General features: G+C 47.6%; 1 protein-coding gene across 1 annotated transcript in view; it reads left to right on the forward strand.

Annotated features, from left to right (window-relative positions):
* Positions 1 to 15,134, forward strand: part of ZNF407 (zinc finger protein 407) — a 476,193-nt gene extending 461,059 nt beyond the window's left edge. The window contains exon 9 of the mRNA XM_017527494.2: positions 13,028 to 15,134. Within this exon, the coding sequence (XP_017382983.1) occupies positions 13,028 to 14,346 (1,319 nt within the window). The 3' untranslated portion in view covers positions 14,347 to 15,134. The remainder of the gene's footprint in view (positions 1 to 13,027) is intronic.
* The last annotated feature ends 3,978 nt before the right edge of the window (positions 15,135 to 19,112 follow it).

The raw sequence follows: 19,112 nt of genomic DNA on the forward strand, positions 1-19,112 counted from the left end.
AACTAGACTATTTTCATCAACTTGATAATTATGTTTCAAATGTTTGTTTTGTTTTAGAATGTCAAGATATGAGAGCCTGCTATTTACAGGCATGTATTTGCAAATAACATATTTTGCTTGTGAACAGTTATGATTCCTAAAAACTGAAAAAAATAGATTGGAGGGTGGGAGAGGACAAGAGGGCTGAGCAGTCAGTCTTCAGGCTGTAGTGCCACCAAGCCAGTCACCCAGCGAGAGGCCCCCTGGCCCATTCCCACCAGCCAGGGAGGTTGTAGGAGAGTCACCCTTGGCCAGCCTGGTTGCAGCGGGGGCAGCGCGGCCAGCCCCGCTCCTTGACAGGAATCTGAGCGGTGAGTTCTCACAGCCACCTCGTTGCCTTTCCAAATAACACTCTGGCCAGTAGTATGGGCGGGTGGGGTTGGTCATCATGACCTCAGTGTCAGCTGGTGTGATATATAATTGTACACAGAACTAGGCAGATTCAAATATTTGGTAATTGCCCAGAAAGTTCATGTTGTCTGCATTTGAAGGAACTGAGTATCAGGCGGTGTGTTGGGTGTCTAAGAGCAGAAGCCAGAGAGTGGCGTCACGGAGCGAGGATGAATCACCTGCTGTCAAACAGGGCAGCCTCCCGCTCCGGCAGGGCTTCGCCTCACATAGCCTGCGGTCATAGCTGTTTGTCTGGTTCCTGAAGACATGCCAGTCACCAGCACTGTCTGCTCTGATGGGCCCACCACTGTCCAGCAGAACCTCTGCTCCCTGCTTTTGGAGTTCTAGCATCAGAATCTAAGTGCTAGCAAGGACATGGGAGCCCCTAATTTGAGTCCTCTTTATAGCATCTCCAAGAAGTGGTCGTTCTTTTTTTTTTTTAATAACTGTCTAGAATTATCAAAAGTCTAAAATTTTATCCAGCTTGGAAATGAGTTATCCTGCCACAGTTTGTGGGTACTGCCAGAAGATACAAGATTCCTGGGTCAGAGATAAAGGACTTTATTAATCACAGCAACAGCTATAGCCAAAGGGTCAGCATCTGACCCGGTTTCCTGAGTCCCAACTCCCACAGGCTGACATGAAGAGGCCATGACACCTGTACATGCAGTGGGTTATAGTACAGGCAATGAACACTGAAGTCAGGGGACCCAAATCTTTTATTATGAGCAGTAAGCTTGCCTGTTCTCTGCCCAAGAGAAGTACTTATCTTTATTATAATGAACAGTGAATCAGTTTGCCCTTTGCTCTGGAAGAAGACACTATCTTTATCTTCCAAGTCTGTTTGCTCTAGAAACGTCCATGAAAAGATCATCTACAGTAAAGGTAGTCAGTGCCTCAGCTCACAAAAAGCACAAAAACACAGAGATCTATGGAGATTTCTCTCTATAGTAACTTCCAGGTGAGGTGAGGAATCAAACCCAAGCATGCTGACAACCAGAGCTCGTGCTCTTTCTCTTACCTGGAAGATATTTTATAGATCAGTCAATTCTCCCTGTTTAGATTTGTGTCTTCTTTTTAAAGCAGTACTTATTAAGGCCTATTATATGCCAAGCACTGAAGATGCCATGGCAAATCATAGAGCCCTGTGCTCAAGGAGCTCTCGGTGTAGCAGAAAAGACGAGCGCTCTAATGGATAATTAGGATTCATCGTGATAGGCTAGAGGTATGTACAACAGGCTGTATGAGTTTCTACCTAATATCTCTGAAACCTAAAATAACTTTCACATCAAAGAGATGTACAGTTAAGACAAATGTACAATTAAGTATCCAGTTGCTTACGGACCCGTTTTAATACTGTCACCTTAGGACCTAGGTTTTTCTGTTAGTTTTACTCAGAAACCCTTTAATAAATGACAAATGTGACAAACTACAAAAGCACCTGAGTGCATTCTTCCTGTGCTCACTTACGGAACCTAAAAATTCTACTAGTAGTCATGCAGCTGATTGTCACAGTGGGCATTTATTCTGATTATAGTCCTAAGTGAAACAGATCATGGCCTTTCTCTCCCATTCACTGAGATCTCAGGACTGTCAGCAAGGTGATTTCATTCCCCATCACAATCACTCTTACTGAAGTAGAGTAATAGCAGCAGAACCATAGGAGTAGTGAAAGAAACATATTCTGGGTTCTAGGGAAGAGAGAATTGATATGGAATGGCAACTGTGAACCCTGGAGGTTTTTGAACTGCTCCACTCCTTAGATGTCCTACCCTTTGAAAACTTGAACAGCTCTTGAAGAATTAACAAGTGTTGCGCAAACACTGAGTGTCAGCACTTACTCCAGCCATGCTGCTGCTAGCCTGGGGGTTGGTCATCAGGTACAGAGTTACATGAGACATATCCGAGGGGCTTTCTCCAGGGAACTCCCTGAAGAGCAGACACCAGCACATGTCATCAGAACTCAGGCACTCTCATAAGTGAAGGCCAGGTTCATGGGACGCACAGCCAGTTGCCCACTTGACATGGTGCTGAACACAGTTCAGAAAGGAGACCCTGCCTGCGCATCTCACATCTACACCCAGTATGCCACAGATTCACGCTCAGGAGCGGAATGTGATGAGGAGAATGGAGATGGAAGGCTACCCTTGTGGAACACCACTAGCTGTTCCTGCATGTGTGTGCATGTCCACGAAGGCGTGTGCTTGGGTGTGCTTAATTGTATGTATGCACATGTATGTATATATTTCAAGAAAACATGGAAATGTTACATCTGATTAAGCATATAAAGTGTTTAAATTTTAGGTAATACTATTAATAATCAGCTTGTTATTCCCCACTGGGTAATTATCTTTCCTGATGCTGTTACCTGCCACAGGAGGCATATACTTGTCCCAGACTGACTTTACCCCTTCACGATATCTAGGTGAGCCATTTGTTGATCCATGGGGAAAAAAAAAAAAAGGAGCAAAGAATGGGACTGAATGCTGCGGCTCTCCCTCCATGAGGGATCTCGGGGAAGCCGCCTTGTGGTCCTCCCATGTCCTTTGAAGATCCTCCACCAGTGTCAGGCCTGTAGCTTTATTTTTGGGACTGGGAAGTTCCGGCAGAAGAAGTGGCCCTTAGACATTCCTTCCGAAAGCATTCCGAGTTCCGCCTTTCTAAACCTTGTTGAAGATTATGTCAAGTGGGCAACAGGTCGTGTGCCAAGTGACCCTGGGCGTCAGCCACCTGATAGACCTCGTTTCCTAGGTGCCTGAGTTTGGATCACATGTGGTGGATTCCTTTTCCCCTTGTTCACGTCACCATTCCCACACCAAGTGCCTTCTGGGGGTCCCTGTGCAGCGGCCCGTACACAGCTTTGCTGCTGCTTTCCTGCGTGTGCCTCGGAGTGGAAGGCCGCACGTGTGTGGGTGTGACTCCCGGAGCGGCGTCCGGATCCACACCGCATGCGTGTTGCCATGTGTGCCTACCAGCCAAATCCTTTCAAACAGGCTTTTAGTGAAGAGGCAAAATAGTGTTGCCTGTTTAACAAAGCCTTTACATTCCTCATAAACTACTACTACTCTTTTAAAAAGAGAGTTTTTCTGTTTATACCCTCTTGGAACGCAGTGGAATCATGTGGTCCTGTTTAGTGGCCCCGGCCCCATGACACTTTATTACCTCATTGGACTATTACCCTATTTTAAAATCTACCGTGGAAATGTTCTGGAGGACTTCAGTGTGCCGGGCGTAGCTGCTGAGACAAACGGCACACTGTTCCCTCTAGACACAGCGACGTCCTTGTGCCAGCTGTACCCGTGGCCCGCCCCACCCCGCTCTGTGCATTTCAGATGAGCACAGCGCACCAGGTAGACAGGACCCCATCGGGCCTGGGGTCAGTATTCATGTGGATTGTGCTTTTTGAAAGGATCTCCCTTGAAATTTTCTTGTTTCCAGGTCAGGATAGGAGTTTAACTTAGATATTTAGGAAAATGTTGAAAATAAAGATTGTAGTTCACACTGGTTAAGAAGAAAATATGTTACTGTTTTCCACCTGGACATTGTCAGCGCCCAGTCCACCCCCTCGGCCTTGCCGTGTGTAGAAAAGGCTGAGGCTGGGTGTGGCCTGGCCCAGAGGCTCTCCCAAGTCCACCCGAGTAGATCCAGGGAGGGACTGAGGGCCATCGTCCCCTCACCTGCACATCCCCCTGTCCTGCCCCTGGCTTGCTCCACGGGGACGGCTCCCGAGGCCGTGCTTCCCCAGCGCCTGCCAGCCTTGCCCAGGCCCACGGTGGCCTCTGCACCCTTTCTCCAACTTTCATTTCCTGGACTCACGGATTTCTACAGGTTTGGGTCTCCTCCTATAAAGAACCCAGGCTTTCCCGGGTTGCTATCCACAGGGTGCCGGGGGTCCTGTGGCACATAGCAGCTCCGTTGGAAAGAGCAGCCATGTGCCCAGAACATATGATTCATTTTAAGGCATAGAGAAGAAATCCGCATTGTTTTGAGTGTACACATGCAGCTGCTGTCGTTTGGCTGTGAGCAGATGTTAGACCTCCGAAAGCTTTGCTGATCATTAAAATACTAACAGTTAGTGTTTTACCCCAGCCGTAGGTTCTGTTTACTGTAAATTTGATTTTAATGGTGCCTCTGTGCAGTTACTGAGAAGTGGTTTGCTTTCTACCTTCCTACAAAAGTGTCTACAATGAAGACAAATGTCTGTTTCCTCTCATTTCCTCGGGAATGATATGAAGATACTATAATATAGAGGAAATATAAACATGACTACAAAAGTGAATTTCAGTTTTTTTATAGGGTTTTGCCAGAAAAACAAAAAGGAAACAAGTTTAATCTGCCTTGTTAACCTTTTAAAGTCAGCCTTGTTAAAGCCATGCCCTCCAGCAGAATTGGTTGGGCTTATTTGCAGAATTTTACCTTTTAAGGTGTGCATAATATGTACAACTTTTGAAAAATAGGCCTTGTCTTCTGATACTGTTCACCTGCATTGGGAGTTCATAGATTGTCAGAGGACACTTAGGAAAAGGTCGTTGGGATTCCTAATTTTCTGATTCCATAATGCAAAAAAGAATGCCTGTTCCAGTTTATTACATCTTTAAGTCCAGCAGAGGTAGCCTTCAGTAAGCAGGGGCCGCTATTTGTCTGGTAGAGTTTGAAGGTCTTCTGGTAGCCCTGCTCCTGCAGGACTGACATACCACAGCTCTTTTCCATGCCGGGAATCCCCCCCATACAAAGCCTGAAGGGCGCGGTTAGTGCTCTCGGCCGTTTTCACATATAACTAACTAACATGTGTTGGTGCACAGGAGCAGCCAGGCTTGCATTGGAAGGAGAGGCAAGGGTGCCTCCAAGAGGGACACCACCCTTCCCAGTGGCCAGGACTCTGACTTCAACACCTAGAAACATGTGCAGAGTGAGAGAAGCACCCTGTGTCGATACCTGCCTGGGTTCCCCTCCACCACCCCTCCCCTTGCTTTGTCCCAAATAGGACAGAAGACACTTGAGCGCTTTCTGCCGGCACATGGACTGGCTGTTCTGAAGAAGGAGTTCTGGCTGTTCATGGGTAAATGACCAGATCAGAGCACTTCACAGCCTAATGTTAAAGTGCCGTCTCGTCACCCTCCATGAAACTCGATGACGCTGTTTCTGTCACCTGAGTTCAATTTCCAAAGGTACATGGTTGTGCATGGTGATCTATCGGTGTAGCTCGTAGGCCTCTGCACAGCAGAGAAACAGTTAACTGCTGCCCTTCCTCTCCACCCCACAAAGCCTGTCAAGATAACCTTAAAGCATGCATTCTTATCTTACTGAGTGAGATTTGTGTGCATAACTTCCATTACTGTTAGATCTTCATGCATGAAAATGATAATATATACCTAAGGGTCTGATATAATACAACATTTCCTAGGGTTTGTGACTTTAAAGGTAAAATATTGTCTTTTGTTCTTTGTCACTCTTCAGTGCCCATGCAAGTATCTCGGCCCATGGAGACTGTTCTTGGTAAAGTTAGAGACCTGCCTGATCATGTATTTCCAACTCATGATAAAACTTAGTCTTTGTTTTTTGTGAATATCCAGAATTCTCTTCAGGGGTCTCCTGTGATTGTCTTCAGTGGCTGCCAGTGTTCAACGTAGTACCCCATGGCAATTAAGAAAAAGGAACTAAAACTTTTGGTACCCAAATTTCTGCCCTGTTTATTGTAAATATTCCTTCACCAAAAATTGTGTGGTATATCCAGAAAAATTGTATATCTGTATTTATGTGGAGTTTTTTGGAAATGGTGTGAACCTCAGTTAATTTTTACAGAAAAGCCATTCCCGCATCTCTTCTTAGAAAACAATGGCCTTCATGAAATGGGGGCACAGCGAAGACTTCACTGTCATCCTTCAACATATTTTTGTACAATTATATGTGGCATACAGCAGAGAGTTACCAAAACGCCTTTTACTGATTACACTGTGATGGGTGTCACCCATCCTTAGGACAGCCCCATCAGCTTAGGTTGACCATAGCTTTAGAATGACCAAAACTAATCTGTCCTCTGAGATAAATCTCACTAGTTTTGCTATCGTGTTTAACATGCATGTCAAAAACTACAAATAATTCTTAATCTTGTATTTCAAGTAAGCTCTTTGTTTCTGTTTTGTGTGTGAATTTTGGTAACGCTGTCCGGAATGTGTTTCTAACTGTTGAAAATAATGGAGACGCAAGTGGTACAGACCAACCTGTGTTCTTAAAAAATAAAAAAAGGAGAACTTGCCATTTGGTTGCTGGAGTATAAAACTAAGAGGTGACTCTGTCCCACGTTATACCAGATTCATCCTCTTTCTTTGATCCTGGTCCCTAAACCATTTGATTGGAGTTTTCCCTTCCGGAACTTCAGGAAGTTCATTGTTTAGTACAAGAAGTAGCTCAAAGGCAGGGAGTCCCCGTAACATGTCCCGGTGTTAACATGGTAAGCATCACGTCTTCAAAACCAGTTTCCAGTGGGAGCCCTGTAACAGGACATCCTGCACAATGCCAGGGAACTCTCATTGTCTACAAGATGAATAAATTATAGAGCAATTATTGATATCGATTTGACTGGCTAAACTATTGGTGACTGCTATTGTAAGAATAATGTATTCCCTGCTTGGAAACTTCTAAAAGGTTATATTTCATTGAATTTTAATTTGTCATTTTTCCTGCTTTCACTCGAGAAACTTATAAGCTTTTGTGACATTAAAATATGGCTCCAATTTATTAGCATAATCTGTTAATATTGTTTCATTTTAATAGACATTAAGTATGATTTCTTAACATTCTTGTTAAAATTACATCTTAAAATTGAAGGCAAGAAAAATTATATGTGGCTTAAGAATTGCAATGTCATGTGTGTCCCAAATTTTTATGTGAAAAGTATTATTTTTTTAATCACATTGTATTCAAGGTACTTTCACTATGGCAGTGAACCAACCCAGCATTCTCAAGCTTACTGGGCCTACCAAAGTAAAACATCTAAAGTATACCCAGTGTCGGAGATGTACCTAGCAATGTATCAACATTTAGTACCATTTCAAGAGAAGCTTTGAAATTTAAAATAAATGCTGACTTGTAGCAACAAAGTGGTTTACATAGGATATTAGCACAGGCTTTTGTAGGCATTAGGCATTTCACCCCACGACATGTCTTTTTAACGCCATCTTTATCTGCTACGTGATGCATGAAATCTACTTTCGGTTTTAGATCTGCTAGCAACCTTTGACCCCTTGAGTGGAGACACAATGTGACCTTTCTATTGTCATCAGCTTTCATTCTCCTGAAAATTCTATGAATTTTTATTACAAGTTTTTTTTAAAACCAAGCTGAGGCTTCCACAAATTACTTGCCACAGATGAGATGAAGTTGTTGAAGTGGTGTTAGATAAGTTTTACAGCCAGCATGTGTGCTGCCGAGGAGCCCAAGCCTGTGTCCTACAATGTCATACACCAGTAACTGCTGAGCCTACTATTGGATAAATACATCATTTTATGGAACATTGATTGTTCTATAAACCCAATGGAGTATTATGCTCTATGATCAAACCATTTAGATTGTGTGTAGAGCACAGAAAATGCCATATTCAGGATGGTACTAAAAGTGCCATTTGTGTATTTTATGGATGTCATTACAGGGGAAACTTCTCTCTGTAGGCCCTGTTTACTGCAAAATTTTTTAGTCTGTAATGACATTTTTCATTCACAACGTATGCCTTCAAGAGAGGGGGCCCTTGTTTTATTTTTTTCATTCGGGTTTACTGCACAAATTCTGTACATTTTAATTAAATGTAAGCTTAACAAAAGCATAAGGTATTTATTCTGTAGGAAAAAATGATGACAGTAAGGAAAAAACAGCACGCGCACACCAAGGAGGCAGTCAGGTACCAGCCCTGTGTCGCCCCCAGAAGCACACCGGACGGCACAGGGGAGCCCTGAGCACAGTTTTGGGGAGTGGAGTCTCTGCAGCTTAACCCCTCCACCCCCCATAATGGAGCTTGTGCTTTTCCACGCTGGAGACGTTGGCTTCAAGAACGCAGAAGGAGCCACAGCTTCATAACGGCATTCCAGAGCAGCCAGCTGACCTCGAAATCCTCTCTCCAAAAGCAAACCCTCAGACTCCCCAGTAACTACCTGTTTATTCTATCCAAGCTGTGAACTTTCAATGCATTCGGCTCTGAGAAGGGAGTAAAATCTCTTGGTGCTCGCAAAAGCAAACGGGCAGAAAGTGGGGACTTTGTATTTGGGCACGAGGCTGCATTTTCATGTCACTTGTGCCTTCTACACAAAGAAGCTGCTTAATGCCCTATTGGAAACAGACCCAGAATGAATGATTTTAGGCACACCATTTGGTTAGCTACTGTTATTTTACTGAAATCCAACAGTGTCTTTTTTAAAAAGGTACTGACATACAAACACTACATTCAGCACCCGTGCTCCATTAAGGCTTGTGCGATTTTGGAGCCATAACAGTGACTAAGCAGGAAGGATGCACCCTGTCCCACGTGCCTGTTTTCCAAACACTCCATGCATTCGGCCATTTGCATTTGGTGAGCTTTACAGTTTATATTTACTAGAAAGAGCTCGAAAATGGAAGTTGATGTGCCCAGCAGATTCTTGGTCATAGCCCAGTTAGAGTTTAAAGTTACAGAAGAGATTCACATTAGTTTAAATGACACTTGAACTTCTACATGGCTCAACATTAATTCATTATGGTTGAAATGGAAGAATCTTCAGTGGGTGAATCTTTTTCAATCTGATTGAGGCTGTTACATTTTATAGGTGCTATTTTTCAAAGCAGTACTGACAGCACTCGAAGTTATTAAATTGCTGAATCAAAAGATGGACCTGCACTCGCATTTATGAACTGTGATGGACTGACTGGTTTGTGCGGCACGGAGGTGAAGACGTTGGTGTTGCTAGGCTTCATCACACGCCATACTGACAGCAGTATTTACCCATGCAGTTTACTTTAATGGTCTGGAAGTGGCTTAACCCACCTCTGGATTCAAATAAATTCAGTAAGTAGTTCAGAATAGCATAATTATCAGTGCTGCAAGGGATTCAAAGGATAATTCTACACCCAAGAGATTTTCTGTCCAGTTGCAGAGTAAAGAACAGAATTGCTTGGACTGGAGCATCCACCATTTCTTCCCTCGACTACCTAAGAAGAGGATGTTTGCTCTTTCTTTCCCAGCTACAGTAGTTTCTTCCATCTTCTAATGTACCAGCAGTTTGTCCTTTTCTGTAATTAAAATGAATAGGAGAGGGGAATGACTGGGGAGGCTGCCTTCTTTGTTTTTGTGTCCTTATTTCTCTTTTTTAATAATGCTGAATTAGGCTAAAAATGACATTTAAAATAGAGAACAGACAGAAACAAATCAAGGATGATGTGTGAAGATGGCTCTGGGTAAAACAGTAGGGACTGGGGAGAAATTGCAAGCACACCAGAGAAAGAACTTGTCAAGTACAGGAGACAAAGATCTCTACAGGTCCCAGCAAATGGCAAAGTGACCGGGGACCAGCCACACGTGCCCGGCTTACGTTAGGTGCAAAGGGGGCATGAATACAAGAGTTGTGTGCCACCCTCGAGGCTTCTGACCTCTTCTAGGAGAGAATGTAGGAGGATCAAAGTTAGGAAGACAGCCGTGAAACCGGCAGCAATTCAGCCCCTGCCCCGGGACCTGCACGCCCACCCCCTCTCAGCTTAGCTTTTAAACTCTGATCTTCCCTAGGGCAAGGCACCAGGCGGGGCTGGGCACGGGTTGTTTCTTTCTGCAAAGTGGAAAGAGAGGGGCAAGGTAGGTAGGAAGGAGCTCTGTCTCCAGGCACATGCCCAGGCAGACCCTTTCAAAGGCTCTACATTGGTTCCCTCAAAACTCTTTACCACCCGTGACCTTTGGAAAGTCTCCAAGCATCCGCACGGCATGTGTACACAGGTTGAATACCTGTAACTGCTACCACCAGACCTCAGGAAGAGGAAGTCATGTTCAGGAAGTGCCTGCTACCTGCAGCACACAGAAGGGAAGCCAGCAGCCCCACTGAGTGGTGCCCAGTTGTTCTCTGTCCTTGGTTGGGGGTAACCAAGAGAAAACAGGGTGCACTATAATTAGGGAATTTGCTCAGCTAGACTCATAAACATTTTGGACCCTCTTCCGGGAAGGGTAAGTCGGTCTTGAAGATGCAGTGGTTTCCTCTGCCTGACACATGGGCGAGGCCAGGCCTGGCTCCCCCTGCGGTTTGCTAGCCCGACTACATCTGCTCATGCTCGGGTTCCGTGGGTGCAGGGCAAGGACACAGGAGTACCTCCTGGTAGCTCTTTTCTTGACCTAAAATTCCGTAACCTTTCTAAGATTCACACTTTACAGAGTTCCCTGAGAAAGTACTTAACAGTTAATTAATACTTTCAAATCCAGGACCGTACACCTCCAGCCTGGGTAAGAGCTGGGGCGTGTCCTCTTGGTTAACATGGTTTAACCATTTCCGCTGATCCTGCCTGAGATGTACCCACGGGAAGACAGGCCTTGTCTGGGGTCTGTGCTCAAAATTAACTCGGTATTGAAAGAAATGCTTTCTTGTGGAACACCACCAACATGATAAGCAAAACCGTTGACTCTATTCTGAAGAGATGCTAGCAATAAATAATCTCTAACAATTCTTACTCCTTTTTTCCCTTTTGGTAAGGTTAAAAAATGCTGTTAAGAAACTGACCCCCTTAAAGACAATAGAGCAGAATATTTCAAAAATGTGGTAGCTGTTGAGATACGGAAATGTTCGCTATAGATCATCTGTAGATCCTTCTCTTATTTGAGAAGGATGGAGTTTGATTCAAAAACTGATGGAAAACTGGGATTTAAAGAAGACAACAGGGAGTCTGTTTAAAGAGTCCATTTCTTTTTTATGAAAATAAAGTTGGCCATTTCCAGCCCTGTTTTACCCGCAAGGCAGGGAGCGGCAGCATGGCTCTGAGTCGCCAGTGACATTGAGGAGGCTGTGAATTGCGCCTTGGCGTGTGCCCTCGCGCAGTGCCCATCCCCACCGTCCTTGTGCCACCAGAGTTTTCTTTGTGCAGCACAGATGGCGGCTGAAGTCCCTGGCCCAAGAGCTCCGGCAGCAGCCCAGGCCTTTCAGAATCCCGCTGCCCACCAGAGCCCCGGGCACCAGCCACCCGCCCTGGGTATCCTGTTGACAAAGGGCAGACTGTGAAGGGCACAGGATGGCCCGAAACCAGGGATATGCCCAGCTCCGGCGCTCCCCTCCTCACTCTCGTCCCCGCTCACCCCTTCTTTTCTCTCCTGGTCTCCCCTTATTGCCTCTGCCCAGGCACCCAGGGGCTTATGGTATTTTCCACACACGTTGTTTTTACTAAGGCATCTGGGGCTGGCACTTCAGATCCTAAATTTCTCACCCTCTGTTACAGTCCTGCAATTTTCCTGCTGAAAACATCCAGCCACTCCTTCTCTCTGCAGCCCATGGCCCAGGTTTCTTAGTGCAGGGCAGAGGAAGCCTGGGGCAGCCCGCTCTGAGATGAGCAAATTCTTCTCCGGACAGCCCCAGCCTTCTGCTGTCCCAAGGCCTGGAAACACCATGGGGACGGCCTTCCTGCCTCTGCCTGGCCCCTCGCTGCTTCTATCTGGGAGGCCTTGTCCTCCTAGCCCTCAAGAGATGGCTTGAATCTTGTCCCCAAGACAGAGTTAGAATGTCGTTTCTTTTTGCATCTTCACCTGAATATTCTTTCCTGAATGTGCGGCTCGTCTCTGTGCAGTGCCTGTCTCCTTACGTTGTATCGCAGACATTCGGCAAACACATCTTTGTTGATTATTTGCTCCATGCCAGGCACTGTCCAGAAGATGGACAGAGAGAAGGAATGTGAGTCTGGCCCCTCGAAGCCCACCACGCAGTTCCGCAGTGTGGACTCCCCTCTCAGTCCCTGAGCACTCAGCACCTGCAGAGGGCTCTGCAGCTGCCAGGATACGTGACTCACGTGGCCGCGCAGGCTGCCTGCCTCGGTTCAGTGCCTGAAACATTGTCGATCTTCAATAAATATTTGTTGCATTAAACTTTTACAGCTGTGTTTATTGATATTTTAAAAAATTTAATATGCAAGGCTTTCATCCCTTTTGTTGAATAAACAAATATACCATATATAATATTTGGTCATTAAAAAAAGATTTTCCGTTGGGTTAGGAGGTACTGCTGCTGGCTGTTTGCTGAACTTTACTTACCACCCATGACTGAATGCATTGTTACAAAAGAAATGATGGTGGCAGGGAGGAGGGGGTCCAGCCCCTTCCCCAGGCACTGGAGAGGCACACACCCTTGCAAAGAGTTGTATTGGACAGCTCACCCAGGGCTGGGGACTTGCACATCCAGCATTAGCTGTGTGTGCCCTCCAGCCGAGAGTCCGCCTGCAGACGGTCATGGAGGCCTCTGGCCCCACTGACACTTGCACTGTAGAGAGCTCCTCGGGGTTTAGAATGGGGGCCGTGGTGTCTCTGCCAAGGCCTTAATGCTTCTGCGGAATTGGTGTCTTTCTTATAAGCCTACAAGTCCTTTTCCCAGACTCTAACTGGTCCCTGTCTCCCTAGGCATTGTTTCCAAGTCCTATGAGTGCCGTCTGAAGGGCCAAGGAGCCACCTTCGTGGAGACAGACAGCCCCTTCACCGCGGCAGCCCTGGCGGAAGAGCCGCTCGTCAAGGAGAAGCCCCTGAGGAACAGCAGGAGGCCGGCGCCACCCCCTGAGCAGGTGCAGCAGGTCATCATCTTCCAGGGCTACGATGGGGAGTTTGCCCTGGATGCCTCCGTGGAGGAGACAGCCGCCGCCACGCTGCAGACACTGGCCATGGCCGGCCAGGTGGCCCGGGTGGTGCACATCACGGAGGATGGCCAGGTCATTGCCACCAGTCAGAGCGGGGCACATGTGGGCAGCATGGTGCCCGGACCCATCCTCCCTGAGCAGCTGGCCGACGGAGCCACCCAGGTGGTCGTCGTGGGAGGCTCTGTGGAAGGCCACGGCATGGATGAGTCCCTCAGTCCAGGTGGCGCTGTGATACAGCAGGTGACCAAGCAGGAGATTTTAAACCTCTCGGAGGCTGGAGTGCCCCCTCCCGAGGCGTCGTCAGCCCTGGATGCATTGCTCTGTGCTGTCACTGAGTTAGGGGAGGTGGAGGGCAGGGCAGGGCTAGAGGAGCAGGGCAGGCCCAGCCCCAAAGACGTGCTGATCCAGCTGCCTGGGCAGGAGGTCTCCCGCGTGGCTGCCAACCCTGAGTCCCCCGAGATCCAGATGTTCCCAGAGGCCCAGGAGACCCCGGCCACCATGGAGGTGCTCACCCAAGTGGTCCGCCCCTCAGCGGCCATGGCCTCTCAGGAGCGGGCACAGGTGGCCTTCAAGAAGATGGTCCAGGGCGTCCTCCAGTTTGCTGTGTGTGACACGGCTGCGGCCAGCCAGTTGGTCAAGGATGGTGTCACCCAGGTGGTAGTGAGCGAGGAGGGTGCCGTCCACATGGTGGCTGGGGAAGGCGCCCAGATTATCATGCAGGAGGCACAGGGCGAGCACGTGGATCTGGTGGAGTCGGATGGGGAGATCTCACAGATCATCGTGACAGAGGAGCTGGTCCAGGCCATGGTGCAGGAGTCCACCAGCGGCTTCCCCGAGGGCGCCACACACTACATCGTGACAGAGCTGCCGCCAGGGGTGGAGGACGAGACGGGCGTGTACTCCCACACTGTGCTCGAGGCCACAGACTCGCAGGAACTCCTGCAGGCTGGGGCCACGCTGGGCACAGAAGCCGGGGTCCCAAGTGGGGCGGAGCAGCTGGCCAGTGTGGTCATCTACACACAGGAGGGCTCCCCGGCTGCAGCGGCCATTCAGAGCCAAAGAGAAAGCAGCGAACTCCAGGAAGCGTGAAATGTGGCACCTTTACTCAGCACAGGGCAGGTTGGGAGGGTTCAGCTCCAGTGGGGCTGTGTGCCTTGAGCTTCCTCTGAAACCTTCAAAACCATGAGGATGAGGCTTCTGTGAGCCCTGAGTGTGCACTCCCAGCGAGAGTCACACCGGCCACCAGCAAGGCGCCCACAGAGGGTACCATGGGCTGGGCCTCAGAGAGCCAGCTGCCGAGTGCATGGGAGGGCTGGCCACGGGCCGCAGCGGGGAGCTCCAGTCCACCGGGGCACTTTGGTCAATGGCCTCCCCTTTGTCCTGGCCGTTGTGCTGAAGAGAAGCCAAGTGTTGGTGGTTTTTTCCTCTCACAAGTGTTTTCCCATTTCAGTTATCAGAGGGTCGTGGCCGTGGGAAAGGGTGAAGATGCCCCTCGTGGCCAGGGTGCGTCTGCTCGTGTAGTCAGCATGCAGCTGCCTTTACATTTCATTCTGCACTGGTTTAAAAATCGCAGCCGCAAGTGTTACCATCTTGAAGCAGTCCCTTCCCATGCTTTTTTTTTTTTTTTAATTTCAGAGTAACAGTGTCCCCAGACCAAAGGAAGCCTACTAGCTCTTTCATGTATAAATTTCCCCTCTTCAAACAGTTTTGGTGGATTCATTGCTCTGGTCACATTCTGCATAAAAGAAATCCTCTTAAGCCTATGGTTAAAAAAAAGCCTTGAAGTTTCTATTCAATTAAAATATATGTTGGTAAAGATATCCAATGCTTCTAATTTTGACTTAGTTTCATACAATAAAGCCTATATATGAAACGCACACTCTGGAAGATATTGTTTGTATCAGTATTTTGCTTTTTATAACAAGGGTTTGTTCATATGATATCATTTTGGCAGGATTTCTCTGTGATTTCTGTCCATTTGAAAATGCTGACATTAAACATTAACACATGGAGACTGTGCCCTGTGGCCCCTGCCGTGGCCCGCCAGTGTGGTCTGGGTTTCCTTGTGGATTCCCCTATGGCCCCTGCCGTGGCCCACCAGCGTGGTCTGGGTTTCCTTGTGGATTCATCTGTGGCCCCTGCTGTGGCCCACCAGCGTGGTCTGGGTTTCCTTGTGGATTCCCCTATGGCCCCTGCCGTGGCCCGCCAGCATGGTCTGCATTTCCTTGTGGATTCACTGCAACTGTTGGATGAAAGTTTATGTTGCAGTCATTTGTTTCCTGATAAAATTGCTCATATTCTTTTCCAAAACTGTAAAATACTCTTCCTCAAATGCAAAGGTTGTTTTGTTCTGTTTGTTTTCTTTGAAATAAAATTATAGCATTAAAAGATCGCAATGGCATGTTACTTTCAGCAGCCAGTTGTGGGCAGCTGTGACAACCGAGGGGCACCCTGGCGCCTGTGGCTGGCGGCTTCTCGCTGCTTCGTGGCCTCCGGACGACGCTGAGTGCTGCCATGCATCCCCTGCAGCCTGATACTGTTTCTCAGCATCTGGCAAATGGCCCAGACGCATTCTGGTGACAATAACATATTCTATCATGGATAGCATCTAGAAATCACACACACAAAAAAAGCAGACATGAGAGGAAAGGAGAATGGTCCCTTCTTTGTTTAAATACAAGCACCGCTGAAAATCTCTTCCTGAGAGAGCATGGGGACCAGCCCACACTTTGACCAGTTTGGAAGCAGAACCCACCCCTTCCCAGTGCCCTTCTCACTGCGGAGCTCTGTCCACTCTAGGCCACCTCCCTTTAGACAGCCACCCCTCCAAAAAAACAACTAAAGGTAAAATTTCAGGGCTGACACTGAGATCCGTAATTAGCTGAGTGTGACTGCTCTTGTTTCTTAACAATGGCAGGGCCATTCAGGACTTCTTAAGCACTGTCTTCAGCAAACAGTGACAGGATCAAGGTGACCTTTACAAAGTGATGGCCCTCGCCAGGCTTCTCATACATGTTAAAAAAAAAAAAAAAAAAAAAGGAGGGGGGATGTTTTTCCGTGGAAATATTTCTTCTTGATCAGTCCTCCCGTTAGCGGTAGTCCGCGGTCCTCAGCTTGGATGCTAATTCCTAACCGTGCTTAGTCCTGTATGGCTAACCTTTCTGCTGCAGTCCAGGGTGTTGACACTGACATGCTGCAGTTTACCGTTTGTGATTTATTTAGGATAAATATGTCTCAGGTGGCATTTAATCCTTCATAAAACCAGTGTAGCCTGCAGTGTCAAACCAGCAATCACGTTGTATGCACAATGAAAAGAGCAGGCCTTTGCATAAAAAAAAATTGTACAGAAGGTGTTTCTAGGCTCAGAAGGATTGCAGAGGCTTCACTAAGCCATTGTATCCTGTAATTACCTATAGAGTTAGGTTAATGTTACCTCTCTCTTCTCTCTCATTACACAACTATTGGAATGTAAAGGTGTTTAAGAAGCACATACACAAATGTGTGCCTCAGAATAATGAGGCATAGCAGGTTTTGTGAGCAAGGGACATTCATTGTGGCATGGATGGTCTATGAAAAAGACACAAGCTTATGGCTTTCCTTGTGATTTTTGCCAGAGAATATGACAGAACTTTAAAGTTAAAAAAAAAAAGAAAAAAAAGGGCAAATGAAATATTTACTTCGAGACTAATCCAGAAAGGCCACATTTGTATTAAGCTGCAGCCAATTAAATGGTGGAGCCTCAAGGACACCCTGCACGCAAGGAAGATCAGACTGCCCGAGGCAGCGGGGAGACGTGGTTTAGACCTCAGCTGCCGTGGCGGAAGTCAAGCGGTGCTCTCTGTACCCGCTAGAGAGTTACAGAGCAAGATAGTTTCCATACAAAGGAAGTTGTAATCACGTGAGGTCACGTTCATGAAACAGACTCAAGCAGGCATCATTCTGGGACGCCAGGCCTCACCAAGCAGTTGGCATGGAAGAAGCAGAGAAGATGCTGGCCTAAAACGTGTCCCACGCACCACAGAACAAGCAGGCAAGCTCGTGCCACCTAATACAGAAATCCTTCTGCTACATGGTTTGCTTTGAGGAACCAACTAAATGTGCCAAGGTTCTGTCAGTGCGTTGCAGGAAATTCCAAAGTCATCTATAAACTCTGTTCAGAAATGGGACCCCAGAATATCACCGAAAAGCCAGAGCTGGGCGGTAGTCACAGTGGTAAAACCAGATTTATTCAGGAAAATGGCAGTGGGGGAAAAAATGTCCTGGGCACATAACTGGGCTCGGTTCTGAATAAGGGAGCAGGCAGAGGTTTAGAGCCAGGAAGTGTGGGGTGGGGGCTGGTGTTTGGAAGATGACTGGAAGGATGGATGCATGGGGGAAGGGGAGTCACCTAAACCCACCGGACTGGTTCTTGCTAAAGCCGGGCCAGGCCATCAGATTCCACCTGATGCGGAGGGGGTGATGCAGGATAAGGAACCTGGTTAGATCTCCAGCGCCACCAAACATGGTGGGTTAGGGTTAGGTTCTCACCAGAGTTTCTGGCTAAACCCATTTGGCAGGGTTCTTTCTGAAGCTAGATTTTACAAGGAAGTACACAAATAGGAAAGTTCAGTTAAGCAAAGCTCTATCAAAAGTCCTAGGAGGTGGACAGTGAGGCGTCATCTCCACCCGATGGCCTCGAGGGGCACAGTGAGGACTCCGCAGGGCCAGGCAGCCCCAGCCCACATCTGCTGTAAGAAGCGTGGGGTGGCTCCTCAGGGGGCATTTGTGCCCCAGTCCTACCAAACTTCTTTTTCGTGGACAAAAGATAAAGTGATGGCGTCAGGAGAGCATCCGAGAGCCAACTGGGAATTCTGACCCAGAGCTGGTTCTAGGAAGAGAACTAGGGAACGAGAAAGGTCATTCACTTAGCAAACTAAAAAAGCTGCTTCTACTGTTTAATATTAGCCCATAATTTAAGAGAGCGCACAGCTCACTTAAGCAACCTCCTCCCGTTCCATCTTGTTGAAGAATACAATTCGTTTTCTACTCCTCTAGGGTGATATCATTTTACATGAAGAAAAAAGTTCTCTCGGATGGCAGTTATACGTTTCGGAAGCACCTTCTAATCAGGGATTGGTGATTCATTATTAGCTTCAGCAGGCGATCCATCTGACATGTAAGGGGAAAAAATTAGCAGCTGTCACGGCATGATGAGTTAATTTCCTGATGGGCCTGACACCGAAAAGCCATTTGGAGACATGGCAAAGGCTGACAAGAAAACCTGGCACTGCTTTATAATTGGAGATAAAGAAAGGGCAGAGAAACAGAACGGGGAGGGCCCCCAGGTCTGCAGGCTGGGGGGGCGCCTCTGAGCGCTGCGTGGTGGTGGGCCGTGGCCCGGGGCCTGGCAGGCTGCGTCCAGGTCCAGGGTGGTCGCTGGAGCTCCCTCGGGGATGGGAGTGGCCTAAGGCCTGGCATTCTCCCAGAGAGGCAGAGCGTGCGTGCTGGCCTTTCCATGGTCACCTTGGTGATTTTCATAATCGGCGCTCAGGATTACCATCGTGGGATGACTTTTCATCACCACGAGAAAGTAACCCATTAAATAAATGTGGAAACCCAGGCGGGCAGGAGGGGTGGGCCTGGGGCAGCAGGCGGGGTTCAGCCTGGCTTCCCTCGCCCCCCACCCCCACCCCTTGAGCTGAGCCTCCACAGGGCACCCATTGCAAGCCCAACGAGATGAAAAAACACTTTGCAGGAAATATCCTGAAGATGGAAATTAGAGAAATCAGAGTATGAAGCCAGCATTGAAGTAACAGGCTGCATGTGCTGGTCTTCACGGGGGAGGAGCTGTCTGCTGAAGGCTCAGCATGTAGCTG

This window comes from Cebus imitator, unplaced genomic scaffold, assembly GCF_001604975.1.
Source record: "Cebus imitator isolate Cc_AM_T3 unplaced genomic scaffold, Cebus_imitator-1.0 Scaffold49, whole genome shotgun sequence".
NCBI classification, from domain to species: Eukaryota; Metazoa; Chordata; class Mammalia; order Primates; family Cebidae; genus Cebus; species Cebus imitator.